The sequence below is a fragment of the Callithrix jacchus genome, chromosome 13, assembly GCF_049354715.1.
Source record: "Callithrix jacchus isolate 240 chromosome 13, calJac240_pri, whole genome shotgun sequence".
NCBI lineage: Eukaryota > Metazoa > Chordata > Mammalia > Primates > Cebidae > Callithrix > Callithrix jacchus.
This window is the reverse complement of record NC_133514.1, coordinates 64,806,982-64,834,913: the sequence shown is the minus strand read 5'-3', so window position 1 is coordinate 64,834,913 and position 27,932 is coordinate 64,806,982. Positions and strand designations below refer to the sequence as shown.

The 27,932-nt window shown below is 34.9% G+C and overlaps 1 protein-coding gene and 1 long non-coding RNA gene across 2 annotated transcripts in view; one reads left to right on the top strand and one right to left on the bottom strand.

The window, feature by feature from the left end:
* The window catches only part of MIB1 (MIB E3 ubiquitin protein ligase 1), a 140,449-nt gene that overhangs the window by 34,029 nt on the left and 78,488 nt on the right, over window positions 1-27,932 (bottom strand). The window contains exons 11-14 of the mRNA XM_035270722.3: window positions 24,471-24,668; window positions 23,092-23,243; window positions 5,054-5,186; window positions 267-353 (exon numbers count right to left, since the gene is read on the bottom strand). Coding sequence (XP_035126613.1) covers window positions 267-353; window positions 5,054-5,186; window positions 23,092-23,243; window positions 24,471-24,668 — 570 coding nt within the window. The remainder of the gene's footprint in view (window positions 1-266; window positions 354-5,053; window positions 5,187-23,091; window positions 23,244-24,470; window positions 24,669-27,932) is intronic.
* LOC103787589 (uncharacterized) lies at window positions 11,286-17,271 on the top strand. Its single transcript, XR_613280.5, has 3 exons — window positions 11,286-11,368; window positions 11,902-12,077; window positions 13,227-17,271. It is a non-coding gene; the product is annotated as an uncharacterized LOC103787589 (long non-coding RNA).

Sequence of the window (27,932 nt, the reverse complement as noted above, 5' to 3'; positions counted from 1 at the left end):
ACAACTTGGCTTATGGTGCTTTAACAATTTTCCTAATTCTTTCTATGATACTTATTGAAGAGCTTTAGAAAAGTACCATCTATAGAAGCCAATCTCAAGCATATAATCTTACCTGTCTTGGCAAATCACATTGCATTTAGATTTACTTACATCTAACTATGCCATTTTGAGACGTTTAACACTGTATCATTTCCATTTTCAGGAAGTTCTAAAAATCTGTATGGTTAAAATATAATTGTAAGCTAAAACATATGTCAATACTTTACCCTAACAATTTGGGTATGCTGTCGTTCAACAGCAAGGTGTAGGGCAGTTTGTTGGTTCACATTCTGGATATCCAGGTTCGCATTACCCTGAACAAGAAGAACAAATTTTAAATAGTTAATTGACAGCAGTAACGAACACAAAAACTATAAATACTCATAAGGAATAAATAACTCCAGACACTGCTGGCTACTTTCTCCTTCAGCTGCTGCAATGTTATTCTCATATGGTAACAGTTGCTGCTGAAGTAGAAAACATGGATGGGGCAGCAAACTTTCTGAAGTAAAACAGTAAGTTTTAAAAATCATTTTTCTTATGGTAATTCCATCTAAGAACAATTAAAAAGAACAAAGCACGGTGGAGATCAAACACAGCTCTCTTACAATCTCTACTATAAAGCAATGGAGATAATCAACTCCTTTGAACTGTAAATATTTCCTGAAAAGTTATATTAACACGTCTTCATATTGGATTTAGATTTATTTTCATGACCTAATAAGTTCAATTCCCCTTGCTGCATATTTGAGCTCTTCCTCACTCTGTGAAAAGAAACTTTGCTTGACGTGACAAGGCAATGCTTAATTAGTACATAAAATTATGTACTAAAGTAAGCAGAAAGTCTTACATAATCCTAGGACAGCCAAAGAACCATATGAGAACAGCTGAACCCTAATGAAGAAAGGAACTAAGGAGCAAAATAACTGCACTTGGGAGTCAGGGGACTTAGGTTGAAGCTCTATCATCTATTTCCTCAGCTCCAAAATGGTGACAGTTACAACCTGTTGCACAGGGTTAATGTGAAGTTTAAGAAAAATAACAAATAAAATGCCTAGCAAATGTCTAGCATAATTTTTAAAAATGAGATCAAGGACCAGGCACGGTGGCTCACATCTGTAATCCCAGTATTTTGGAAGACCAAGGAAGGTGGATCACCCAGAGGTCAGGACCAATATGGAGAAACCCCGTCTCTACTAAAAATACAAAATTAGCCGGGCATGGTGGTACATGCCTGCAATCCCAGCTACTTGGAAGGCTGAGGCAGGAGAATCACTTCAACTTGGGAGGCAGAAGTTACGGTGAGCTGATATTGTGCTATTGCACTCCAGACTGGGCAACAAGAGTGAAACTCCATCTCAAAAAAAAAAAAAAATCAAGAAAACAGCTGAAGATTTAAAAGATAAGCTTTGATCATTTTGTTTAGGTCTTAGAACCACACATGCCCTCTGATTACAACTATGATCCCAGAGGCTATCTAGTGGAGCTGAAACTTTGGTAATGTTATGTCATATTCTCCAAGATGGGAATGTCTCATTTGTTTTTATTATGTTTCTTTGAAGTGTGATCAGAGGCACCTGATTTCAGATGCTTTTTTTTGAGACAGGGTCTCACTCTGTCGCCTAGGCTGGAGTGCAGTGGCACACTGCACTCAAACTCCTGGGCTTAAGGAATCCTCCCGCCTTAGCCTCCCGAATATCAGCTTAATTTTTTTTATCATGTCTATTTCTCATATAAATGTGAACAGTGGGGATTTTCTTTAAGTTACCTGAGTTTTCCCAACATTTACATTTCACTAAGTAGTATTCATTGCATGGGTGCACCACAATTTGTACAATTTGTTTATCCCGGCACTAGTTAATGAATATTTGGCTTTGCTTCCAGTACAGGGCTATTATAAACAATGCAACTACAAACATTTAGTACAAGTATTTGCTTGGAAAGGTGTCTTATGTTCTCTTGGGTACATACCTAGAAGTGGGATAGCTGAGTCACATGGTAAATAGATGTCTAACTTTGTAAGAAACCACTAATTTGTTTTTCAAAGTGCCTGCTTTAAAAAAACACCAGGAATATACATGAATTCTAATTGTTTCACATCCTAACCAATACTTGGTTTTACTGGTCTTTTAATTTTAGTCATTCTAGTGGGTGACTGGTGAGAACTAGTTGTGGTTATAATTTCTATTTCCGTAATCACCAATAATGCTTTCATTTGCCTGTTTGCTAACTGTGTATCTCCTTTAATAAAGTGGATGTTTAAATCTTTTGCCCATTTTTTAGAGTCCATTTATTTATTTATTTAGAGACAGTGTCTCTCACTCCCTCTCTGCCTGGGCTGGAAAGCAGTGGCGTGATCTCAGCTCACTACCTCCTCTACTTCCCAGGTTCAAGCAATTATACTGCCTCAGCTTCCCGAGTAACTGGGGACTACAGGCACGTGCACCATGCCCGGCTAATTTTTATACTTTTAGTAGAGATGGAATTTCACAATGTTGGCCAGGCTGGTCTCAAACTCCTGACCTCAAGAGACTCACCCATCTCAGCCTCCCAAAGTGCTGGGATTACAGACGTGAGCCACCATGCCCAGCCATTCCTTTTATTATTAAATTGTGAGACTTCTGGATTCCAGTCCTTTGTCAAATATGTTTTCCCTACTGTGGCTTTCCTATTCATTTTCTTAATGGTTTCTTTTGATGAGTAGAAGTTTAGTTTTTGATGAAGTCTAATTTATTAATCTTTTTTCTTTTTTGATTATGGCTTTCTGTCTCCTGAAAACTTTGTGCACCTCATTGTCAGAAAATGTACTCCTATGTTTTCCTCTCATTTTTCGTGTTTGATTTTGTTCTGTTTTGTTTTTAAGATAGGGCCTTGTTCTGTTGCCCAGGTTGGAGTGCAGTGGCACAATCATGGCTCTCTGAAGCCTCAACCTTCCAGGATCAAGTGATCCTCCATTTCAGCCTCCTAAGTACCTGGGACACAGGCACATGCCACCATGCCCAGCTAATTAAAAAAATACATATTTTGTAGAGATGAGATCTCACAATGTTGCCCAGGCTGGTCTCCAACTCCTAGACTCAAGCAATTCTCCTGCCTCAGCCTCCTAAAGTGTCAAGATTACAACCATAAGTCACCAGGCCTGGCTGGCTTTATGGTTTAAGCTTTTATGTGCACATCTATAATCCATCTAATTTTTGGATAAGTTGTGAAGTAAAGTCAAGGTTTTTGTTCAATTTTTTGTTGTTGTTGTTTTTGGTATATGGATATCTACTTGGTTTAGCCCTGTTTTGGGGAAACAGTCCTTTCCCATATTACTTTGGTAGCTGGCATTACAGGGGTGTGCCACCACATCCAGCTAAAATACAATTTATAATAGCATCCCCCAAAAGCTACTGGATAATAAATCTAATATATGCAAGAGCAATCAAACTCCCAACAGACTTTATTAAACTAATAAGCTAATTCTAAAATTTATATGATCAAGGCATGGTGGTACTTTGGGAGGTTGAGACAAGAGGATTACTTGAGCCCAAGAGTTTGAGACCAGCCTGGGCAGCATAATGAGACCTTGTCTCTACAAATAAATAAATAAATAAATAAAAGCCAGGTACACCGACAGTCCCAGCTACTTGGGAGGCTGAGGTAGGAGGATCACTTGAGCCTGGGAGGTCAAGGCTGCAGTGAGCCATGATTGTACCACTGTACTCCAGCCTGAGTGACAGAGTGAGACCCAGTCTCAAAAACAAAGACTGGGCACAGTGGCTCACGCCTGTAATCCAGGCAGGCAGATCACCTGAGGTCAGTAGTTTGAGAACAGCCTGACCAATTTGGAGAAACCCCATCTCTATTAAAAATTAAAAAAAAAAATTAGCCAGGTGTGATGGCAGGCACCTGTAATCCCAGCTACTTGGGAGGCTGAGGCAGGAGAATCTCTTGAACCTGGGAGGGGGAGGTTGCAGTGAGCTGAGATCATGCCACTGCACGCCAACCTGTGTAACAAGAGCAAAATTCATCTCAAAAAAAAAAAACAATTATATGCAAATACAAAAGATCTAGAACATTAGAGTAATTCTGAGGAGAAGAACAAAGAGGATTTAATCTACCTGATTTCAAGACTTACTATAAGGCAATAACAAGTAATGCAGCATGATAGTGGCATAAGGTCATTTAGATTTTGAATAAAAAGGATTTATCATAATTAACAGAGAGCAGTAACTTTAATAGTAAAGATTTAAGGTAGTAGTGAGGGAAGATAGCTTAACTTTTGAACTATTTCTTCAAATTTCTGTAGGTTTTGGAATGTATACTTTATAATTTGGTACTTAATTACATATATTATTTGCTAAATTTTTCTGCTGTTTCATCTTCTTGACTATAAATTCCTTGAAGTCAGGAATCACAGATAACTATTTGATAACTTCAGTGCATGTAAATGGCATATGCTTTAGTTGAAGCATATGAAAAATTTGCTGAAATTACTGAAATATCCTAAAACTACAAAACAGGCTCCCCCCAAAATCCAATCTCATAAAAATGTAGAGTCATCTTATGCTGAGATAAAGGATATGACTAAGGTGAGCATGTACTGCCATCGAGTCATAAATTCCAGGGGTCAGCAGTAGTTGTGAAATAAATCCCTTGATCTTAGCGCAAACTGTAGTCTGATGACAACTGGCCACACTGTTTAAGTATCAACATGGATGGTGTTTGGTGCTATGGTTGATGATACTTCTGTAACAGTGGCAGCAATTCTGGGAAATCCCTGTTAGTTGATGCCCATTTCATAGGACCAATCCAGGAAGACTGTACAGAGGAAATCCTGGGAACTGAGGGACTCACTCTCATATACCCTGCATTTAAAAGGTATTAGGAAGAAGACAGAATATGTATTATATCTGAATTTTCATCATCATGAGGTTTACTGTAACCTGTTAATAGGCAATTTATAAAGTAATAAATGAATGAATGGCAATGGTCCCAAATTGTTAAAAAAAAAAATTAACTCTTTTCTTACCTGATGTACCAACAGTTCAGCCACTTCTACATGATTATTAAGGGCAGCCAGATGTAAGGCAGTATAACCATCATCTTTCTTCTCATCCACAATCCATGGTCTTGGTAATTTAGATAGTAAAACACGCATTGCACTGAAAGTTAAATTCATATTATTTCTATATTTATGTAATTTGATATATTTATTTTCTTTAGAAAAATAAACTTTTGCAACAATCAAATGAAGATATTTCTCTTTAAAAATATCATGCTCTTAGAGACAAACAGAAACTCTACTTTTCTAAATCTCTAATATGCAGCTTTTTAATTTAATTTTTTTAAGAGATAAGGTCTTGCTACGTTGCCCAGCCTGGCCTTGACAGAGACTACAGGTGCATGCCACCATGCCCAGCTAGCTTTTTGACATTTTGAGAGGTAGATACACTGTCATATTTGGGAAACAGAATAAAAATAGAATGAATTGCTACAAAGAGGAAACATAAGAGGAAAAAACCAAACAGAAAAGAAATATACCCTAATGAGGGCACCACTTTGGCTTTGTGGAATCTCTCAGGTTCAGTATCAATAGTAATTACCAATGAAAAAGGTAAGGAAGAACAGTCAGATGACAATTTTTACATAAAAATTGCAAATTACGATATTAAATAATCAGAATTAAAATACCATCTTTATTCCCCTTAAAACACTGAGTAAGAAATACACGATAAAAATAAAAATTGAAAAACAATGTGGCACTATTTAATAGAAACGCCTCATTTTAAACTGATTAAATAAATTGTTAAAACACTAGCAAGGTATTTTAAATAGAAATGGTGATTTGAGATTTCCCATAGAAACAATGTTCTATTGGCAAATGAGGTGACTACGTCAAATAACAGTTAAGTAAATAAAACATACAGATAGCAGCTAGAGAAAAAGATTTGTAGAAGAGGAGATCCAGAAGTCCAATTAAGCTAAAAGTTAAATCACCAGGATGGAATTACAATTAAAAAAAGATGAAAACCATGTGTCTTTGTCTGGAAAATAATAACTGGTTTTAAAAGAGAGAGAAAAAATGGTTTGTGTGAAACCTGGAAAAGTAATGAGAAAAAGAATTTGTCTATGTATCCTCAAAATTATCCACAGAGAAAGTCTCCTGACAGGCAACCGTGGTATTCTTTTGTGCCCTGCAGTAGAATGCTATATCATCACATGGAATATTATCACAGGTTAATGATACTGTTAAGATCATTCAATCAAATGTCCTGCTCACCAGTCAATTTCCAATTTTAGTTTAACTTTTCAGAGTAGAATTGTTTTCTCCCCCAGCAAGTGAAAAATAAAATCTACTGATTAGCTATTTTGAGAACTATACTTAGCAATATTTCTTTCTGTAAATGGTAATTTGACATTCTGACTTACATATCAATCTCTTACAAGCTTAAATAATGTTATCCCAAGTCCAATTACTTCTGGATCTATAAAGTTAATGCCCAAACCTGGACCCTGTGAAGCCCTCACTATGCATTCTCAACTATAACATCTCTAGCTCATATCTCTAAAACAACTGATCATGATTCATACCTAATACCAAAACTGATAAGGGTCATACCTAATACCAAAATACCTGTAAGGGTCAGGTGTGGTAGCGCACGCCTATAATCCCATAACATGAAACTTTGGGAAGCCAAGGCAGGTGGCACTTTGGGAAGCTGAGGCGGGTGGATCACTTGAGACCAGGAGTTCAAGACCAGCCTGGCCAACATGGTGAAACCCATATCTACAAAAAATTCAAAGATTAGCCAGGCATGGTGGTGTATGCCTGTAATCTCAGCTACTTGGGAGGCTAAGTCAGGAGAATCTCTTGAACCCTGGGAGGCAAAAGTTAGCAGTGAGCCAAGATTGCACCACTACACTCCAGTCTAGGGGACAGAGTGAGACTCTCTCTCAAAACACACACACAAACACACACACACACACTAAAGCTGTTGTAAAAATTAAATGAGATAATGTATGTAAAAATGTTTCAGTATAGGGTCTCAAACTCTTCAATATAATAGTATTATGACAACTCTAAGATGACAGACCTATACTCAAACATAGTACAAATTCCTCTTTGCCTCTCTCCTCTTTCCCAATACTCCTCCTTTATTCTTGATCTTGGTTACCTTTGTTACCATTTAATCAGCCATTCTACTCAGAAACCAAGGAATCATTCTAGACCCTTTCCCCTATTACGTCCACATTCAATTTGTCCTGCTGATTCTCCCTTTTCAAACTAAAACCGTTCTTCCCAGCGGCCCCCAACACTCTTTCACTAGGCTGTGATTCTCTTTCCTCAGGACATTTGTAACAGTCTCCCTTCCACATCTATTCTCTATACCACCCAACACAAATCTGACCATTTCTCAATTTTCACAAATTCTTTTTAAGTAAATCTTTTTAAATTTTGATAAAAAACTTATTGTAAAATATACTTCCCTGCCTTTAATACACGTTTAAAAGAACATGAGACTACACCTAATATTTTCTTGAAATCAATTACAGCTAAATCGACTTGATTTACTGAGCTGTGGAGAAACACTGCATATAGCCCATATCAAAACTAACGCAAGGGTCAACTAGCCAGGAGTGGGTGGATTAATTTTTTTAATAATCTTTTTATTTTAGAGCAATGTTAGATTTATAGCATATTGCAAAGCTAGTACAGAATTCCCATATACCCCCCCATCCTTATTATTAACATTTTACATTGTATGGTACATTTGTTACAATTAATAAACTAATGTTGAAGCACTGTTTTTAACCAAAGTCCATACTTCATTGAGATTTCCTTAGTTTCATTCAGTGTTCTTTCTCTGCTCCAGAATACCACATTACATTTAGTTGTCTTTTCTCCTTAGCTCCCTTTGTGACAGTTTCCCAGACTTTCCTTGTTTTTGATGAGTCTGATAGTTTTGAAGAGTACTAATGGGTTATTTTGTAGAATAACCGTTGGAATTTGTCTGATGCTTTTCTCATGATTACACTGTGCTATGGGGTTCTTGGGAAGAAGGCCACAGAGATAAAGTGCCATTTAACGACATCACACCAAGGGTACATACTATCAACATGCCATACAACTCTACAAGTTAACCCTGATCACCTGGCTGAAGTAGTGTTCATTATGTTTCTCCAATGTAAACATTCTTTTTTCCCTGTCTCTAAACTATGCTCTTAGGAAGGAAGTAACTATGTATAGCCCATATTTAAGGAGCAGGAAGTTATACTTCACTTCCTTGAGGGTGAAGTAACATAAATTATTTGAACAGAGACCTAGAGCCCTCTCATCTTGATCAAAAATTGCCAACACCCTCAAGAAAACAGAAACAAATAATAATACAAGGCCTCAAAAAAAGAGGTCATCTTTGGGCCTAGTCTGCAAGGTGAGCTAAGGAAAAGTTAGGCAAAACAGTCTCTGGTCCTCTCACTCTCATGTCCACAGCAGTAGTTCAGAGCAGCCCGTCTCCTTTCTTTCCATGGGTCAGGGAATCTTAGGAAGACACACTAAAAGTACAAAGACAGCTGGAGACTGTTCCCTGCAGCACTTTAGTTAATTAAGAGGAGACTGTTAAGCTGCAAGCACTGAAGTCCTTAGAGTTACTGGGATAAAGGTGCCAATAGACTGTCTCACCTGTGGAGCGAAGTATATGAGATTTGGAGATATTTTCCCTAATGCTCAATGTGGTTGTTTTCCAAGAGGTTAAGTATATGGATGTTTTAAAGATAAGATCTTACTACCAGTTAAGCAGGCATTTGTGAACACTGCCAAAGAAGCATTAAGTTCCGGAACAACTAATAGCAGTGCCTAGCATAATCCCTGGCACATGATAGTACTCAAACGTTTGCTGAATGATGAACAAATGAGTTCTAAGAAGTAGAGGGGACAAGCAGCTGTCTGCATTGGTATGTAGTATTCGAATGGCACTGGGTCAATTTTTAGGGCCTGCCATGCTTTGCAATCTTTCTTCAGAGGCAGGCAACATTTTCCCAAACCCTACTGGCTAAATTGTGAAGGCCTACATATTAGTATTACTTAAAGCAAAACAACATTCAAATAGCACTGTAGCACATATTAGGTGTTCAATAAATGCTTGCTAAATTAATGAACAATCCCTCAAATAAAGTGGATTCATCCAGAATTCAAAAAAAAATTATTAAGAAAGTTGATTAACTGCCAGTAATTCTTTTGGGCATGCTAAAAGCAGGTTACTATACAACTTGAACATGCTTTGATCAAAAAGGTATACTTTGTATGCCTAGTACAGGGAAACTCAAAGTTTTGCTGAATGGAAGCAATGAATAAACAGATAATCAAATAATCAATTATCTTTCTGAATATACTAAGGCAAAGATATTAGCAATATATATTTGTGTATGGTTGAGTCCCCAAGAACAACTCCCCAACTCATTTCATTATCACAAATCAGAGGAGCAGTGTGGCATAGTGGTGACGAGCTCCCAGTCTGTAACCAAATTATCTGAGTTCAAATTCTGGCTCTAACCACAATGGCTAGTGACTTCAGCAGATGACTTAACTTCTGTGCCTCAGTTTCTTCATCTGTGAAATGTGAGAAGAATCAAAATTCCACTTTATAGGGTTGTTATGAAAATTAAATGAGTTAATATTTATAAAGGGCTTAGAATACCTGGCACATAACACATTATGTAAGTGTTTGCTTAAAAAACAAGTACTTTCACTGCTACAAAATCATTAACAAAATGGGGTACTTGAGAAAACTAAACTTATTTTACACTTTGAGACATGTCATCTTCTTATAATACAAGTAAAATTATTTCAATATTTAGGAAAGCTGTTTAAAACTGCCCAATATCTAAAGAAGCATTCCTTAATGTTAAGGAATAAAGAATATTCCTTATTGAATGTTTTAAAATAGCCATTCAAAATAATTAAACTGCTAAGATATTAAACGCTACAGACAAAAAATGTGAAGGACACACTTCTATAAGTGAATAAGTTCAGAAAACTGATAATGGTTTTTCTTGATTCTTAAGGGGACATATTTGGATTAAAAACAAGATATAGTTGGTTTCTCATGGGCATTTTAGGTGAGATCTTAAATTATATCTCCACGGGTTTATTGGATTTCATGTTTTATTATTTTTTATCTTTGATTTAAAATTTCAATATCAAAATCTGTTGTGAATATGCTATTAAAATTTAGAACAAAGAATTTTTTCCTGAGTCATACACTATGTAACAGTTATAGACAGATTAATGATTATTTCAATCTGTGTAAAGTGTGCAATGATCATACCTAAAAGTTACTTCAGAAAATTAGAGAAACATGACAATGTAGAAGAGATGGAAAAAACACTACACATTTGAATATAAAGTAGAATTCATAATAAAACGCATTTGAATACTTCTACTTGTATAATTACTCAAAAGCATACTGGACCCTGTTTTTTACCAAAGCATTATAAAAAAATTTACTGAAATTGACAGTGAATTGTTTTAAGTAGCATTTCCAAGATTTCATTTACATACTACTATCTTCTCCCTTAATGATGTCTCTCCACCACCAATATACAGGTCCTACCTACCATTTCTATATTTTCCATTCAAATACTATTCAATAAATTTTTAAAGCATGTATATGGCAACAACTATCTCTAAAGATAACCCTACAAAATCCTTTCAGGCCTTTAGCTATATAAAGTATCATCATCCATAACATTTTTTTGTCAATCAAAAAATCAGGTTATAAAATGTACTTTGGCAGTAGAGGGACTTCGCTTGTACCGTAACTGTGTAAAGATTATCTTGCTACTAGCCAGGGCAATTTTTTTCCTCTTTCCTTTTTTCTCTGCAGTGCTTCTAAGTATAGTGACAGTGCATCAGGCTTTCCTAGTCTCAGCGCAAGCTCAGTGAAAATCTGGGAAATGTAAGTGGAAACATGAGAGACCGCTTTATTTGGCAGTGCTTAACCCAAAAAAAAAAAAAAAAAGTAGGGGGCAGGACAAATGGCAAAGCAGTGTTTGGACCGCAGGATGAACAATCAATAGGCAGAAAGCAAGATTGAGGTTTCCTCAGCTTTTGGATCGACAATCGACAGCTGAGAGACTATTTTTTGCTATGGTTGACTAAATATGGTCAGGGAAGAGAGAGGCACAAGAGAGCCTGTTTGCCTGGGAGTGCATGTTTCAAATGCTTAGCTGCCTATAAAGCTGTAACAGTTTAGCCTGTGGTCACTGAGGAAGAATATGTTAGCCTCGTAGTGACCATGTGGAAGTCCTGACCTCGATTGCAGACTTGACCTCTGGATGTGACAAGGTAGCTTCACTACAGATCTACCATTTAATCCTGGAAACTAAAAACCAAAAAAAAAAAAAAAAAAAAATCTCAAAGCAAGAAAGATGCAGACTATTTCCTAAGAAGTCAGAAGAACCCAATGTATTCTGGTGGGCAAAGAAAAACAGGGTGAATGTTTACAGTTACTTGGGGGAGGGGGAGTAAGGTGTGTTTGGGTTCTGGGGTTTTTGTTGGTTTTTTTTTTTCTTTGGTCTTTTTTTAGATATAAAATTAACTTCTGCAACTTTGTCCCCTCTTCTGAAGCATTTCATCTGACAACTAGGTTCATTTTCTTCGCCTTTGTAGCAGCCTTTTTAAATTGCTTAACTTTCCCTACATATCTGTGCAAGAGTGTTATATGACATTCCAAATCAAAAGGCCAACGCTGATTCAATTTAATTGCAGAGTTTTTTTCTTGGTGGTTTTTTTTTTTTTTTTAATGGGAAAAGGGGAGGAGAGGAAAAAGTAGGCTTGTTTTTTGTTTGCTCGTTTGTTTTTCAAATTTATCTTAAAAGGTGAGGCTCTGTGTTCACTGACACATCCCCTTCCTTCACCCGGCTCATGAAAAGAAATTGCTGAATCAGCGAATAGAGTGAACGAACAATCAAGATGAGATGGCTGCTGCTGATGTGACTCTCTAGGTCATTACCTTTCTTCCTGCTGCAAATGCTGCATGACACTAAGCTTTCAGGTAACAGAGCCCCACAAGGCCTGTACTTTTAAGGATGCTTATGACTTTCTGCATGCTTATCTATTATTGACTCAATATATGTTCTCATTGTTAAGTTAAATTCTATCTAAGCATAGCCTAATTTCACAATTCAAGTTGAGAGCTAATGTAGTTTAAAAATGAGTATCGTTCAAATATCATGGCAGTAACTTTTGATCTAAAAATGTACAAATTCATTATTGTCATTTACATTATTAAAGATTTAGTCGTTTCAGATTGAGTGATGATTTTGCATCTCTAGTAAGTCACATCCTGCTTCCAAAGTATACTTATTTCTTAAAACTATTGGCTTCTATTTCAAGGTTTAGTCACCCAAGAAACTTGGCAGATCATAAAATACTTTTTAATGCTTACTATTAATTGGCCACAAAAATAAATCAGAATGTGCATGGTGTAATTCTAATGCTGCATTGCTGAAACTGCTGTAATGCTGGGCTATCTACTGCTACATTCTGATTTGCTCTCTATAAGCTGCACTAGCTTTTTGTCATAAGCTGCAGAAATTCTACTATCCCTGCCCTTTGTTTTCTCCTTTGCCAAATTGAAAATTTCTTGAGGTTTTCTTTTAAATTAACCTTCTAATACCATAATAACTGAAGCCTTCTTACCAACTATATTTTCTTTTCACGTAAATGATCAAGGTAAAACCCAGGTGCTCATGGACTAAAACCTTTTAGTTCTTTGAAGTGATACTTTCTAAAAGTTGATGATTCTGACAATTATCCTGTATACTAAAAAGATTAAAGAATCAAAACAACTTAAACTCACCAATAGATATTTCTACATCTACTTGAATTTGTATTCAAACCGTATTTGTACTTAACCCAAAGAGAAGCACCAAAGTGCAAATTTCAGGTAAGGAACTAATAAAGAAAAAAGAATCACAGATTTTCAAATGATCATGAGTTCTTATCTGTGACCTTATGAAACACTAACAAAAATTCATAATCTTTAAATGTTTAATTCACTCACACTCATCCCGGTTTTTCTCCTTGTTTCAACTTTGGAGTCAATATCAGAAGTATTTATTGGTTAATTCATTAAGTTTTGAGTAACATGCCTAGTTTGTAAAAAAGAATTTGAACTTAATTAATTACTATCTACCTGTAGGATCTAGAAGCAGACTACAAAAAAAGAGAAGAAATTCACTCTGAAGACTGAAGAAACACTAGGCTGATTTTGTTTCTGAAATACACTCTGTAACACTTCACTAATTCTATGAATCTGTTGCAAAAAGAATCAAACCAGGACAAAGTTCAAGAGATAACTGGTCAAATGTTTAGGAATGTCTATGTCCACCAAGAATATGGAACCATTAATGCCATGCTTCAGGTAAATTTGTTACAAAATTTAGTCTTCAATAAATTAGTCTCTGCAAATGATTTACCATTGCTCTACATTAGTAAGCTGAATGTTTCACTAACAAATAAGAAAATAAAATATTTCATGTTTTTACAGCTAACAACTTAGTAATACCTACTCAGAGTACATACTTCTTTATGTACCCATATGAACATACAATGCTATGGAATGTAAAGAAGTATGTATTTTTGGTAGGCAATAAACCACCAAGAGAGAATTAAACTGCAGCTAACAGAAGCTCTTGCTTCTTTCCACATAAATGACCTTCATAAGGTAAATTAACTAGTCATGAACAGATGGCCTTTGGCAATATCAACACCAAAAAAAAAAAAGGCTATCTGCTACTTATAGATAGAAACTAAACTAAATATCCCTAAGGTTTTTATTTCATGAAGAAAAAGAAGTTCCAGTGAAGCAGATTTCAATTATCATGAAATTCCTTTTAAATTATCTAAGTTTAAAACATATATCTTACATTTTTAAATTAAGTACTCTCATTATTAAAATTTGACTACAAAAGGGACAAAAGTATTACTAGCACAAAAGAATGAGGAATACACATGACCTATTTTCTGTCTCTACAATTTGATCTCAGTGGGGCTCACTTATTTGTATAGAAAAATAAGAGAGTAAGAGCTGGCTTCATTCACATAATAAGCTATTTCTTCACATTTTGATACATGTATAATCTATTAATATTAGAGGAATTTCTGAACTGAAAAGTTTTGTTGTTTTAAAAAGGTTTTCCTTTTTGACAGCTATAATCATAATTATAATTCTTAAAGACTATCTTTTAAGTAAGACTCTACTGTAAAAAAAAAAAAAAAAAAGTGGCCCTTGTCCTTCTCAAGTTCATCAGGGTCTTAACCCAATCTCTACTTTAAATGTGAAGTTAAACTTAAAATTAATTAAAATGTAAGATTTAAGCATGAAAAATGATAAAATTCTGGGTCACAGTATATTGGTAACAGACTACCAAATATTTAAAAGAAATTAATTTATTATCTGTATTATCTTTGAATTTGCTTCTCCAAAGGGGGCATGTAAAATGAAGGCACTATAGTCAAGAACCAATTTATATAGATAGAATAACTGTTTTTATTGGTACTATGTAATTACAATTCAGTTTCTCTAAACATGATCAATCCATTGTTTATGTTAGAAACATCAAAATACTTAATTTCACACAGTTTGTATATTATTTATTTTAAAATTCCTAATAATGCTGTTGGCAAAATTTATAAGCAGTACTTGTTTTAAGCTACTGACAGTTAAAAAAAAAAAAAGAAATAGTAGTACTCATGTATTCTAACCATTTCTTACTAAACATATTATTTCAACTGAAATATTTGCACATGTATAAAAAGCATATTTTAAATTTTTTGTATCAGAAATTGAATAGAAATGACTATACATTTAACTATAGTTCATTTTCTCTCTGTTTAATAAGACAACTAGTTAACAGAAAGATGATTTTCATTTTATCAGCAGATTATAAAGAATGATAATGACTGTTATACACGGCATCATATATGTTACTGCATGTTTACTGGAAATTATAAAAGACACCTAATTTTAAAGTTCTGTATTTTCAAAGAAATTAGTTCAAAGCTTAATTCACATAAACATAGCTCTTCTGATCATCCACAAAATGGAATGGCCATGATTCATATTCAATTTAGGAAGTTTACCTGTACGGGTCCTAAATACCAAGAACTCAAATTATATACCTCAAAAGTAGAGGTTCTTCCATAAAACTACTCAAAGGGTATTACTCTACTTGTGTTTTATAATGAACAATTAATTATATTGGTCTTCTATAGGTATACAAGTTGTTTAATAATCCTTCTTAACCATCCCAGCAACTAAGAATCTCTTTGCTATAATATTAAGACTATATAAATAATCCTTAGAAAATAAAATGACAGGCTTTCATTTTCAAAAGTAAAATTATATACTGATTCTGGTGCTTACAAATTTAACTTAACATATCTAAGAGTATTTTCAATCACTCAAAAATGTCACATCTATCACTTAGATCAGCTGTTCATTTTTAACTGAGTACATATTAAACTCTGGGCATCTGCTGACACTGGTATAACTCAAATTCAACTGTCTCCCTGACAGGGATAACAGATGCTGACATTATCAAATGTTGTACTATTTTTTTCCCATGGCCTCTCCTTGCCCCGATATGGCCAGTATATGCAACTGAACTGCCATCCAAAAGCACACTTGAGCAACTGGATCTGCTAAACAGCTCCCATATAACTAGTAAAAATAGAAGCCAGTGTTATTGCTATCTTCAGCACTTAAGTTCAAGCAGTTTAACACCTGTTTCACTTCTACTAGAATAAATGATGAAAAAGAATTGTAGTTACATTAATTTCACCAGCAGCATGACACTTAACCAACAGATGCAAAATATACTTAATATAAGAATCATTTGCATATTGCCTGAATTAGTGTTGACTTCCCAGTTTAGTTTAAAACAGTAACTGTAAGGAATACTTCTCTACTCTATTTTTCTGAGAGCACTTAACTTTATAGGCAAATTATAATTTATCAAACTTTTATTTTATGCAAGTATTTTTCAAAAAGCACACCTCCCAGGATATTGAAATTAACAGTAAAACCACATTATAACAAACATTTACTCTGATTTTTCAAGTATTATTCACACAATAGATTTTAATACTTGTATTCATGGATTGCAGCTAACCACCATAAGTCAATGTATTACTAAGTCGATAATGAGAAGTAACTAGGCAATCTGTACCCAAAATGACAAAGAACTTAGTCAAGGAAATAGATCTTTAAAAGGGTTAAATTACTAACCTATGATTAGTAACACTACGTAAGCAAAAACAAAGAAAAACTGGCATGCATGGTAGTTCCTTTCAACACAAGTCCAAGCAATACACTGAATACACATGTGATCTATTTATAAATCAAAGGGCAGAGGTACTTGCTTAAGGCCACTGATCCACCTACTGTCAACAATTTGTTATTAGTCCTCAACTATAATGCTAAGAAGGGAGTGACTAACAGAACTCTTCCCCAACCTATTAGATTTACTTAAGTAATCTAGCTTACTGCCTAGTGATAAATGGAAAACACTACTCTAAAATACATCAAGGTCTATTTGTTCCTTTAAATACTATTGGTTTTGAAACAGCTTATTGTCTACATTTAAGAATTATCGTAAGATTTCAGCTGTGGACAAGATTAGAAAAAGAAAAAGAATCAAGCAAAGATGTTAAAAATAAAGATGTACATTGATCATTCCTTAATGCAGTAATGTGTTAAAAGGAAAAGACTTTTAAACCATTAAGTGTAGGAAAGACTAGGAAAGAGACTTCAGAATGGAAAATTTGGTATTTAGTGACTAAAGCAGTGGTATGTAATTTCTAACACTTGTAGAAGGTCCATGATTGTAATTTTACCAATGAAAAGCATTTAACTGTTTTGGATCCCAAACTAGTAGCCCTACAATGCTTTGCTAGAGCTGGTAAAATGGAACCAAATCGCCTCTTCAATGGATTTGGTCCCCTTCAACCAGCTGTAGCTATGCATTGATTACTACAGGACAACCTACATTTTCATTTGTGAATAACAATTACTTGTCAACTAATTTCAACTTATTTAAATTATTCAGACTGTGATTAAAATCAAATAACTTGTTACTGTTAATTCTACCTGGAAAAGCTAGACTGGTTGAAGATGTTTATAAAAACCATTATGAAAAATGTGTGGATGACTTAAGGATTTCAAATAAAAATTTTACTTATAATCTCTTGGTATTAAATTTCTTATCCTTCAGAAAATAAATGAACTGGTAATAAAATGTAGGCTATGCTTTATAATAACACAACAACAAAAAACTTCCTTCAAAGAAAGCAAGCATCTGGAAAGGTCACCTAAAAGCCACCTGAAAACAGAATGGGATTGTACAGTGTGGTTTACATGGATGTGTGCATATTTTGGATTAAAGAAAACTATAACATTATTATATAAGATAACACTGTAGAAATGTTTAGTCACTATCTTCCATAGAATTGGCCTTTAATTTTACCATTATTTACCCAAATGTTAGCAGGTAAGGTAAAAAAGATGATACTATAGAAAATCTTGTGGAGAGGCTTAAAACAGTATCTAGTTCTTCTGACCCTGAACCAAAGGTATTTAGTCCTCAAAAAAGAAAGAAAATGCTAAGCATCACTGCTTTTTACTTATGAAATATTTCACCTTTCCATATTTGTTTTCTCAGCTGTAAAATAAAAACTCTGCTAGTGATAAATACTTTGACTCTCCTCACTGTCTTCTTTGTCCCTTATTAAAAAAATATATATATATACATAATATTCTCCTTCAGTGGGGATAAACTGAAGGAAAGGAAAATAACATCAGTGTAATTTTCTTAATGATTTCAATAAGGCCATAGATAATTTAATATTATTTAATAGAGACAAACATTTCAGCAATTAATAAAGATTACTGAAGACAAGAGTCGTTTAAAAACCTAGATGTTCACACATTCTCAACTCCTGACCACTCCGTTTCAAAATGAAAATCATTCTCTAAAAGACTGTGGGCAAAAGGAGATACATATAAATATGTATCTTATAACTTCATTCAAGATCTTCTTCTTGCTATTCATTACCTCTCAGTCACAGTAAAAACATTTATGTATTACAAGACATATAGTGTTTGAGAGTAGATGCATGAGTATACATTAGAGAAAATGGGCACACTCTAAGTATCCTATTACTCAATAGACTGACCTATATCTTGTAGATAGCACTCAGCATGTTCACAGTTGTAAGGAAAGCATTAAACACCAAAATACAGTGCAGCTTATCAAATCTTCAAATAGTCAACATAGTCTTGTTTACAGACTATATTTCAGAATTTAAAAAGTAAAAAAGGCATCATAACATTCTAGAGGGAAAACTATGAGTTGATCACATATTCAGTAAGATTTTTAATATGTGTCTTTGTGGGACTTAGTAAGTAAATAAGAAATGCCTGTGAAATTATCTTAGTACCAGCCTAAAAACATAACAAATATATATCACATCAGGTGATTCACTCATATTTTACTTTTACTTTTTACATTCAATTTCTATTAAAGAAAAATTTGTAAATAATACCATATAAAGTAACTTTAGAATTATATTAATGCTACCTGTACTTCCAAAATACCTATTGATTGTTTTGCCAGCTCTGCAGAGAATACTGCTGACTAATTTATTTTCGCGCCTGTCAGGGAGCTCTAAAAACTTAGCTAAAAATGCAGCATCTTTACAGAAAGTACCTAAGTAACATGCTGATTATGCTACTCTAAAGAAATTCGGTTTTCACCTTTATCAGCAGAAATAATTTCTGCTCTTGCTTTAAATCTGAAATTTTACCTATATACTAAGAGATGATAAATATGGCTAAAGTCTAGGGGGAAACATGCCTATAAATATTAACTATTAGAATAGAAAAACAGCATTGTTCTTAGTTAAGACTTCTTAAAAAACAAAATTACTATATTAAAACATGGTGTAATTTCTATTTACTCAGGGTCCTACAGCAAAAATTTATATCTTCCACAATTCTAAAAGACAACAACAAATGGCGTTATAACTGTTTTTCTCTTAATGTGTTTATTTCAGTTACTATCACACTATGAGGAAACATCAAGATCAGTTTTGAAATCTAGAATCTATATTGATCTGCACCTTTGAAATATAGACTTCAAAGGACAGTCTTCAAACTATAGGGCATCCAGATACTTCATCAGGTTCCAGAAATAATAATATGCTATATCTGGTTTTCTTTGCTTTCTTTCTTTCCTGTTTTTTTTGAGACAGAGTTTCCCTCTTGTTACCCAGGCTGGAGTGCAATGGCGCAATCTCGGCTCACCGCAACCTCTGCCTCCTGGGTTCAGACAATTCTCCTGCCTTAGCTTCCTGAGTAACTGGGATTACAGGCATGTGCCACCGTGTCCAGCTAATTTTTTTTTATTATTTATTTTTAGTAGAGACGGGGTTTCACCATGTTAACCAGGATGGTCTTGATCTCTTGACCTCGTGATCCACCCGCCTCGGCCTCCCAAAGTGCTGGGATTACAGGCGTGAGCCACCGCGCCTGGCCCTCTTTCTTTCTTTTTTTTAAGAGACAGGGTCTTGTTTTGTTGCTCAGGCTGTAATGCAGTGGCATGATCATAGCTCACTGCAGTCTCAAACTTCTGGGCTTGAGTGATCTTCTCGCCTCAGCCTCCCAAGTAGCTGAGACCCAAAGTTCGTGACACCACACCCAGCTAATTTTTTTTTTTTTTTAATACAGAGTCTTGCTCTGTCACCTAGACTAAAGTGCAGTGGCATGATCTTGGCTCACTAAATCTTCTGCCTCCCGGGTTTAAGCAATTCTCATGAATCAGCCTCCCGAGTAGCTAGGACTACAGGTACACACTACCACATCTGGCTAATTTTTGTATTTTTAGTAGATACAGGGTTTCACCCTGTTGGCCAGGCTGGTCTCAAACTCCTAGCCTCAAGCGATCTGCCCAACTCGGCCTCCCAAAGTGCTGGGATTACAGGCATGAGCCACCATGCCCAGCCTAATTTTTCAGAGACAGTGTCTTGCTACATTGCTCAGGTTGATCTCAAATTCCTGGCTTCAAGCAATCTTCCTGCCTCAGCCTCCTAAGTTGCTGAGATTACAGATGTACGTCACCACACCCAACTGGTTTTCTACAATATGAAGGACAAAAATATTGGTTGCTGTTTTTAATTCCAAGTACACTAAAAATGGTTCCTTCTATCTTCTGATATCACTGGTTAGTACAGGCGGTAAAAAATCAACCGTAAGAAAAAGAAATTAGGTATGAAAAAAAGAACTCAAAACATCACAATTTGCAATTACAGCTGATAATGTAAGTTGTGTCATCTTCTGATACTCTTCAGTGTCCAATTAAAATCACACACTATCTGGCAATCCATAGTCACAACTACCTAAAATGCCTTAAGGAAGTAGGAATCAAGAAGTCATGTAGCTTTAACTGAAGCACTACTTTGTTGAAGAATAAAAGCATTCTTTTCTTTTTTAAAATGTCACCTGACACCAAATATCTGGTTGGAAGAGTTGCTGTTTTAAATTTTCAGGGGAACCCTCAAGATTTATGCAAGAATTGAAGAAAATAGAAGTAAATTTTCTCTTCCTTGTATAGGCTTAACATTATTGAATATACTACGCCTACTCAATAAAAATGAAACAACTCAAAATATTTAAAAAATATTTTTTTCCTGAAGACTTCAAGTCTCAATTTATCCTAAACTTTATGATTTCATATTTTCTCAATAAATTCTACATTTCCTCAATAAGATTTTTTTGACCCTTCTAATGTGAAGCAATTGCTGTTTGAATTCCTAACACAGTTTCTCCACAGAATTCATTCCACAACTGATCATACAACATCTTGTGATATTTAACAGTGTCCTCACTGTCAAAGGAACATTAACAGTTATTGAATGCCTTGTATAGTCAGAGCATGTGGAGCATGAACAGATGAATATGAATGCCCACGATTTTAAGAGAAAGATAGAAATACACATAGTAACTCAGCACTAAGCAGAGGATAGTAAGTACAATAAATAAGAACATAGAACAAGGAAGTACAGAGCAAACAAAATAATTCCAATCATGACATTGGGGGCAGCTCTGGAAGAAAGATGGTTAAGATAAAGAAGCAGGATGGGGCATCCCAATGAAAGAAAATGCTTCAAAAAAATGGAAGAAGAAAGTGGACAGCATATTTTAGGAAAGGAGAATAGATAAAGAACAAGGCAGCCTGAGGGATTTTAATTAGCAGGAGATAAAGTCAGACAGACTCAGGACACACAGAATACGGGTCTGAATGCCAAGCCAAAGTGTGTAGATTGTATTCTATGTTAATAGACAAAAACTGAAGTTGGCAAATGGGAAGAGAGCCATTTAGACCTATGCTTTCAGAATGAATGATAATTTGTAAATGCATAAAAATTAAATCAGGGATAAGACTGAAATCAAAGAAAAAAATTAGAAGAATATTATAATAGTCTAGGTAAATGTGGTGAGTACCTAATTGGTTCAGCAACAGTGGGAACAGAATTGAATGGGTTGGAAAGATTGGTAAAATAAATAAAATTTTAAAACTAGTTGAAAGTTGAAAATTGGTGAGAGAATAGTCAAAGACAGCCCTAAGCAATGAGATAGCAAGAGGAAGGAGGTATTGATACATTCACTGCCCGTGTGTTTTGGTTTTGCTTCACAAACAGACCATAATAGAGTAAAAGTGATATAAAGTGATTTAACAGTTATGATTCTAAAGTCACCTAGACCTTGCTCAAGTTACAGCTGCTTCAGTAATCAGCTACATGTTCTTGGATAATTAAATTCATCTCTGTAAGCTCATATTCTTCACCTATAAAATGAGGATATTAACACCTGCCTCAAAAAGCTGTTGAAAGGATTAAGTGAGATGATGCATGTAAAGCCTCTGCAGAGGCTGGCACACGGTAAGTGCTATCATAATCTTCTGTTTGAAGGGCAGGGAAAATATAATACTACTGTCTCCTTCATAATGCCAAAATCTGAAAAGTTCAAATATTTGCAATTTGGGAAAAAAAATCATTATGTAATCTAAAATATGGTCATTCATTTCATCCTACATTATATACCCACTGTTACAGTTACCAATAAGCAGTAGCAATAAAATCCTTTTGTTTTCTGTGGTCACCCTCTAGTGGTGATCCTAAGAAACTTAAAAAAATCCGAAAAAAAAAAGGTAACATGATACAAAAATACAGTAAGGAACCAAAGAATAAGTGCTCAGAATAGATAAAATTATCAAAATAAAAATCAAAGTGAACATTTTCCTTAGTCGAGATATATAAGTTTGACTCAACTTATATATCTTATATTAACAGAAGACATCTAATGCCCTAAAATGCTTAAGGTAAAGTTGTTCCAAAAAGTGAGTTCATGGAAATCCCTAAGGATTTTCCCATTCTCTGGGGCACTGCAGATCCTTTATAAAGAATGTGATTCTCCAAAAGCAGTCTTTCGCAAACTTCAACCAGCAAATAACATTTTTCAGTAGTACAGTACTGCTGTAACAATGGATGAGGGTATAGCGACACTGGAAGTTTATATCACTAATTACATTATTAATAAGGAGTTAGGTGACTTAATATTCATTTAGTCTTAAGTTTAAAAAAAAAATCATTATGCAAATGTAACATGAGATTAGAGGACACCTTGGGAATTATTTTGAAGTAACATAAATGTCAAAATGAAATGCATTTTAATTAAATCTTTAGAAAGAAAACAGTATTTCTGATATTTTATATCCAAATTTAATATAACTTTAAATAGTTATTTCATAATACTTGTATTAGATTAACAACCAAATAATCATCATATAAAACTAACATACTAAATAAAGGCATGATTTTCTCAAACCTTCAAAATGATTTAAAATACTAAAATAGTCAAAATTATTTCTTAATCAGTATCAGAAAAAGAGAATCAGCAGTAGAAAAATATTTTTGAATTGCACCTAAAATAGTAAAGGGTGACATACCTGGGATTTCCCCGTAGTGCAGCATGATGTAGAGCATTAAATCCATTATTGTTTGTGATGGTAACATCTGCTCCAGCTTCCAAAAGAACTGCTAGGATATCATCACGTTTCTTACTTATTGCATCATGAAGAGGGGTATCACCTTCAGAATCCTTTAAGTTTAAAGAGATTTTCATTAGTTCTTCAATTAATCATCTCATGTAACAGTAATATTCATACCAAATAGCTAAGCAAACAGAAACAGAGACCATATCCAACAAATACCAATAAAAGAGCACTATCTGTGATAAATATAAAAATACAGGCAAAGACCAGGCATGCTGGCTCATGTCCATAAACCTAGCCCTTTGGGAGGCTGAGGTGGGAGACTCATCCGAGGCCAAGAGTTCAACACCAACCTAGGCAACGTATCGAGACCCTGTCCCTACAAAAATTTTTTAAATTAGCCAAGTGTGGTGGTGTGCACCTATGGTCCTAGCTACTCATGAGGCTGAAGCAGAAGAATGCCTTGAGCCCAGAAGTTCAAGGCTGCAGTGAGTTATGATCGTGTCACGGCACTCCAGCCAGGATGACAGAGCGAGACTCTATCTCCAAAAATTAAAAAAAAATTAATAAAAATACAAGCAAGAAACACTGGTCACATTATAGTAAGGAAAGTCATACTCATATCTAGTTAGAACACAATAAACATGCTGAAGTTTCTTTTTTTTTTTTTTGAGACAGAGTTTCGCTCTTTTGCCCAGGCTGGACACAAAAGACAAGTTGCTTAGTAACCAAACTAAGTAGATAATGAACACAGACTACATTTTCCATATATCTGTGGTTTAATCTGGTTATAAAACTGTAGCTGGGATAATCAATTCTTAGGCAACCACTGCTTCAAAAATTAGGTCATACTGTAAATCAACTCTAAAATCCTATACATTTTCCAAAACAGAAAATCTCCAAAGACTAGACTAATGACTATTCAAAGTCCCTAAGCTACAATAAAAGCTACAATTAAAATAATTTAAGTAGTTATGAAGTAGCTATTATGAAAGATGAACTGTTGAGGCTCACTGTCATGATCAATAAAGTTGAATCCATTCATAAGCTGATATTTTTACAAGGAAGTCCCCATTCTCACTGCCCAATCTAAACCCAATCTATTGATTTTTCTAAAAAAAAAAAAAAAAAAACTTAAAAAAAAAATAGCTGAGGGACAGAGCTACACACACACAAAAAAAAAATAGCTGCCAATTTTGTAACATCTTATGCCTTTGGTATCATTTATGACCATATGAGAATGATAACAAAGGAATGCTTACCATAGAACTTAATGTTTCCCTTTAATAGGATCCTACCAATACCTGCAGGATATATTTCTTTAAAGGATTTACCTGGAGACTGGGATGACAGCCAAAGTCCAATAAAGTCTTCACAACTTGAAGATGACCCTTATTGACAGCAATATGAAGTGGGGTCTGTCGGCGCTTGTTTCGAGCATTCAAATCAGCACTGCCTCGGTGTAGCACTTCTATAACAGCACCTTCATCTCCGAAAGCTGCATGGTGAACGGCTCTATCACCGTCTTTATCCTAAACATTAGCATTGAAATCTCAATTAGTGAATATTTTAGAAAGAAAAAAACTTGAAGCAGTAATAATACACCAAGAAGCAGATTAATTTGAGAAAAGGAAACATAGGATGGAACCAACAAAATAACTAGAACTTGGCCAGGCCCAGTGGCTCATGCCTGTAATCCCAGGACTTTTAGAGGATAAGGCAGAAGGATCACTGGAGGCCAAGTAAATTGTACATTTGAGTAAGATTTTCAACAAGTCCAATCTGGGCAACATAGCAAGATCCTGTTTTGTAAAGACAGCCAGGTATAGTGGCATCCATGTGCAGTCCTAGCTACCTGGGAGGCTGACGCAAGAGGATCACTTGAGCCCAGGAGTTTGAGGTTACAGTGAGCTATGATTGCACCACTGCACTCTGACCAGGGCAACAAAGTGAGACCCTGACTCTATAAAAAAATTTTTTTAAACCTAGAAACCGACTTGAGTAGTGATTACCTCCCAAAGATAAATGATAAACTTAGATCAAGATATCATATACATATTATATGTATATATCAAACTAACAGTTGTATTATCAATCTTTCAGCACTCCTCATTTATCAGCCATGATGCTAACCCAACTTTTTTTGCCATTTAAAAATTTTTACAAAGACTTTTTTTTTTTTTTTTTTAAGAATCAGGGTCCTGTTCTGTCACCCAGGCTGGAATGCAGTGGCACAGTCATAGCTCACTGCAGCCTTGTACATAGAAAGCACACTAAGATGAGCTGTGTGACTGAAAAAAACAAAAGAATGCCAAACAATGTGATCTCGATTGGCTTTAATGGGCAGCAACTTATCAACACTTTAACACTGGTTATTTCTAAGTGATGAGCATGCACTTTTCTGTATATTCAAGAATAGAAAAAATATATTAAATAACACCATTAAAAGATGAAAATGAAGCACAAACTACCAAAATTCCATGTATCAAAAATTCTAAAACTATTTCAGAAGAATCAAATTTTCCTCACCTCCTGTAACAGGCCTATCTCTGAAGAAATGAGAAGATTCAATTGCTTACATTTTTTGAAGTACTTTATAAAGGGGGAAAAATATGCCTGCACTGTGCCATGAAGGTAGTATACATAGTTTAAACCAAAAAGTATGAAAAGAAGTCTCACTGCCTTGCCAGACGCAGATTGAAAAGAGTATTAGGTGTAACGGTACCACATTTATATGAATACTGCATCGCAAATTCTGATACCCACCACGACCATTTGTCTGTCCCTGTTACTGGTACTCTAAGACTTCCTTCATCAAGAGCAGTGGTTTCTGGTTCTCGACACCACTGTGCGAGCCCCTGGTGGACTCCCTAGTTTTGCAAGGGGTTTGACAATCCATATGGCACCCAAGATTAGCTAAATTACTTTTCAAAGACAACACAGATAAACAATGTTGTGATTAAATGCACTTAAATAGCTCATTAAAAACAGTCACAGAACTCAAAGTAGTTTTTGGTTATATTTTCTCAAACAGATTAAATATAAAAGCATTCATGTAGGAATCTACAACAGTTTGACAATCATTTATGAAAAGGTAGGGAACTACAATTCAGGGATATTACTACCTTACTACAGTTCTAGCTGAATCAGTTTTTATTATCAATTTTGAGAGCGGAACTGGCAAACAACCACATGAAATATCTAAGATTCAACTCTTGTACTTTTTCCCTGGTGGTCTTGTGTTTGGTGGTCTTGCCTTAGGATTTGGCACTCTCTCTCAACTCTTGTGCCTCTGAGTAGCATTACATTTAAACATGACAGAAAAACAAGTGTTTTACAAAAAATAATTTTTTTAAATAAGACCTATATACAAATTAATCTCTCTTGTAACACATAGAATTCAGAATCTTAGAGTGAAGACCTTCCCACCTTCCAGTCTTTTTTTTGTTTTTTTCTGTTACAGTTTTTAACACTATTTTATAATTCACCTTCTACTAAAAAAGGGAACATCAGGCCACTAACACTGAATAAAAACAGGAACTATTTATGAAGTACACCATACATTTACGGTTGTTAGAAAACCACTACTGAAACAACTTAATGCAGGTTCTGTCAACGATTTACATAAAAACGAACACCAAAGAATTACAAACTCTGATATATATGCTTGTCAAAAGGAAATAATTAAAAACTATTTTTAAATTATGAAAAACACACATGCATATTAGAAAATTACAATTAAATACAAAATTAATTTACTTCCAGGTTTCTCTTCTGAATTAGAAAACTGCAGTTATAAATAAGACCTTAACTTATAAGTTATGTTGCTGTCTTCTGAATTCATCTTAAGTACTCCAAATAAACCTAAAACACAGCTCATTTGCCTGTCCCTGTTACTAGTACCAAAGAGAATTTTAAGAAACAAGGTTACAGCTGTCATCTACAAGATTATCTCAAAGAATCTGTAAAGGGGCCTCAAATTAAATCTAAAACTGATCTTGTTTCTTTCTACCCTCTTGCCCTATTCTCTCTCCTCTCAATTTTCCAAAACCTGCTCTTCTTTAGTATTGCCAATCTTAGCTGACAGAACTACAGGCCATATGGTCAACAAAATCAGTATCTGTAAGTCACAGTCAACTGCTTCCTCTCTGTGAGTCTCTATAAGCAATAATCAAACTCTGCAGCTTTCACTTCTCAATTTACGCTCAAAGCTATTCTCTCTTCTCCAACTCTACCACAAACTCATTCAGGCCATCATTATTACTACCTGGACAATGACCACAACTCAACCTCCCTCCACTTTCTTATCCCACTCTATTCTTCACACCAAAGTCAGAATTCTCTCTATAAAGCACCAATTTTATGTTTAAACCTCTTCAATGTCTCTCTACTATGTATAAAACAAATGCCTTTTGAGGCCTATCTCTGTGAACCATTCCAGCCTCATCTGCTGCCACAGTTCCCTCAGATAGCAGGCTCCAACTTACCAACTTATGGGATCCTGTGTATTTTCATATGCTACTACTCCCTAGACGTGGAATGCTCTTCGTTGCCCTGTTGGACTGGAAACTAGTTATCTTATAAAATTCAGCTCAGGCATCACTTTGCTTGTGTAACTTCACCTGACTCTCACAAAATTTATTTCTGTTATACCATTTCTAATACTCTAGCATAATTATTTGTTCTGAAGTCTTTTTTACTTGGTTGTGAGCTTCTTGGGGACTATGACTGTACCTTAGTCATCTTTATTTCCAGGAGCTAGCACAGTGCCTATTAACCAGTAAGAATAAAAATGG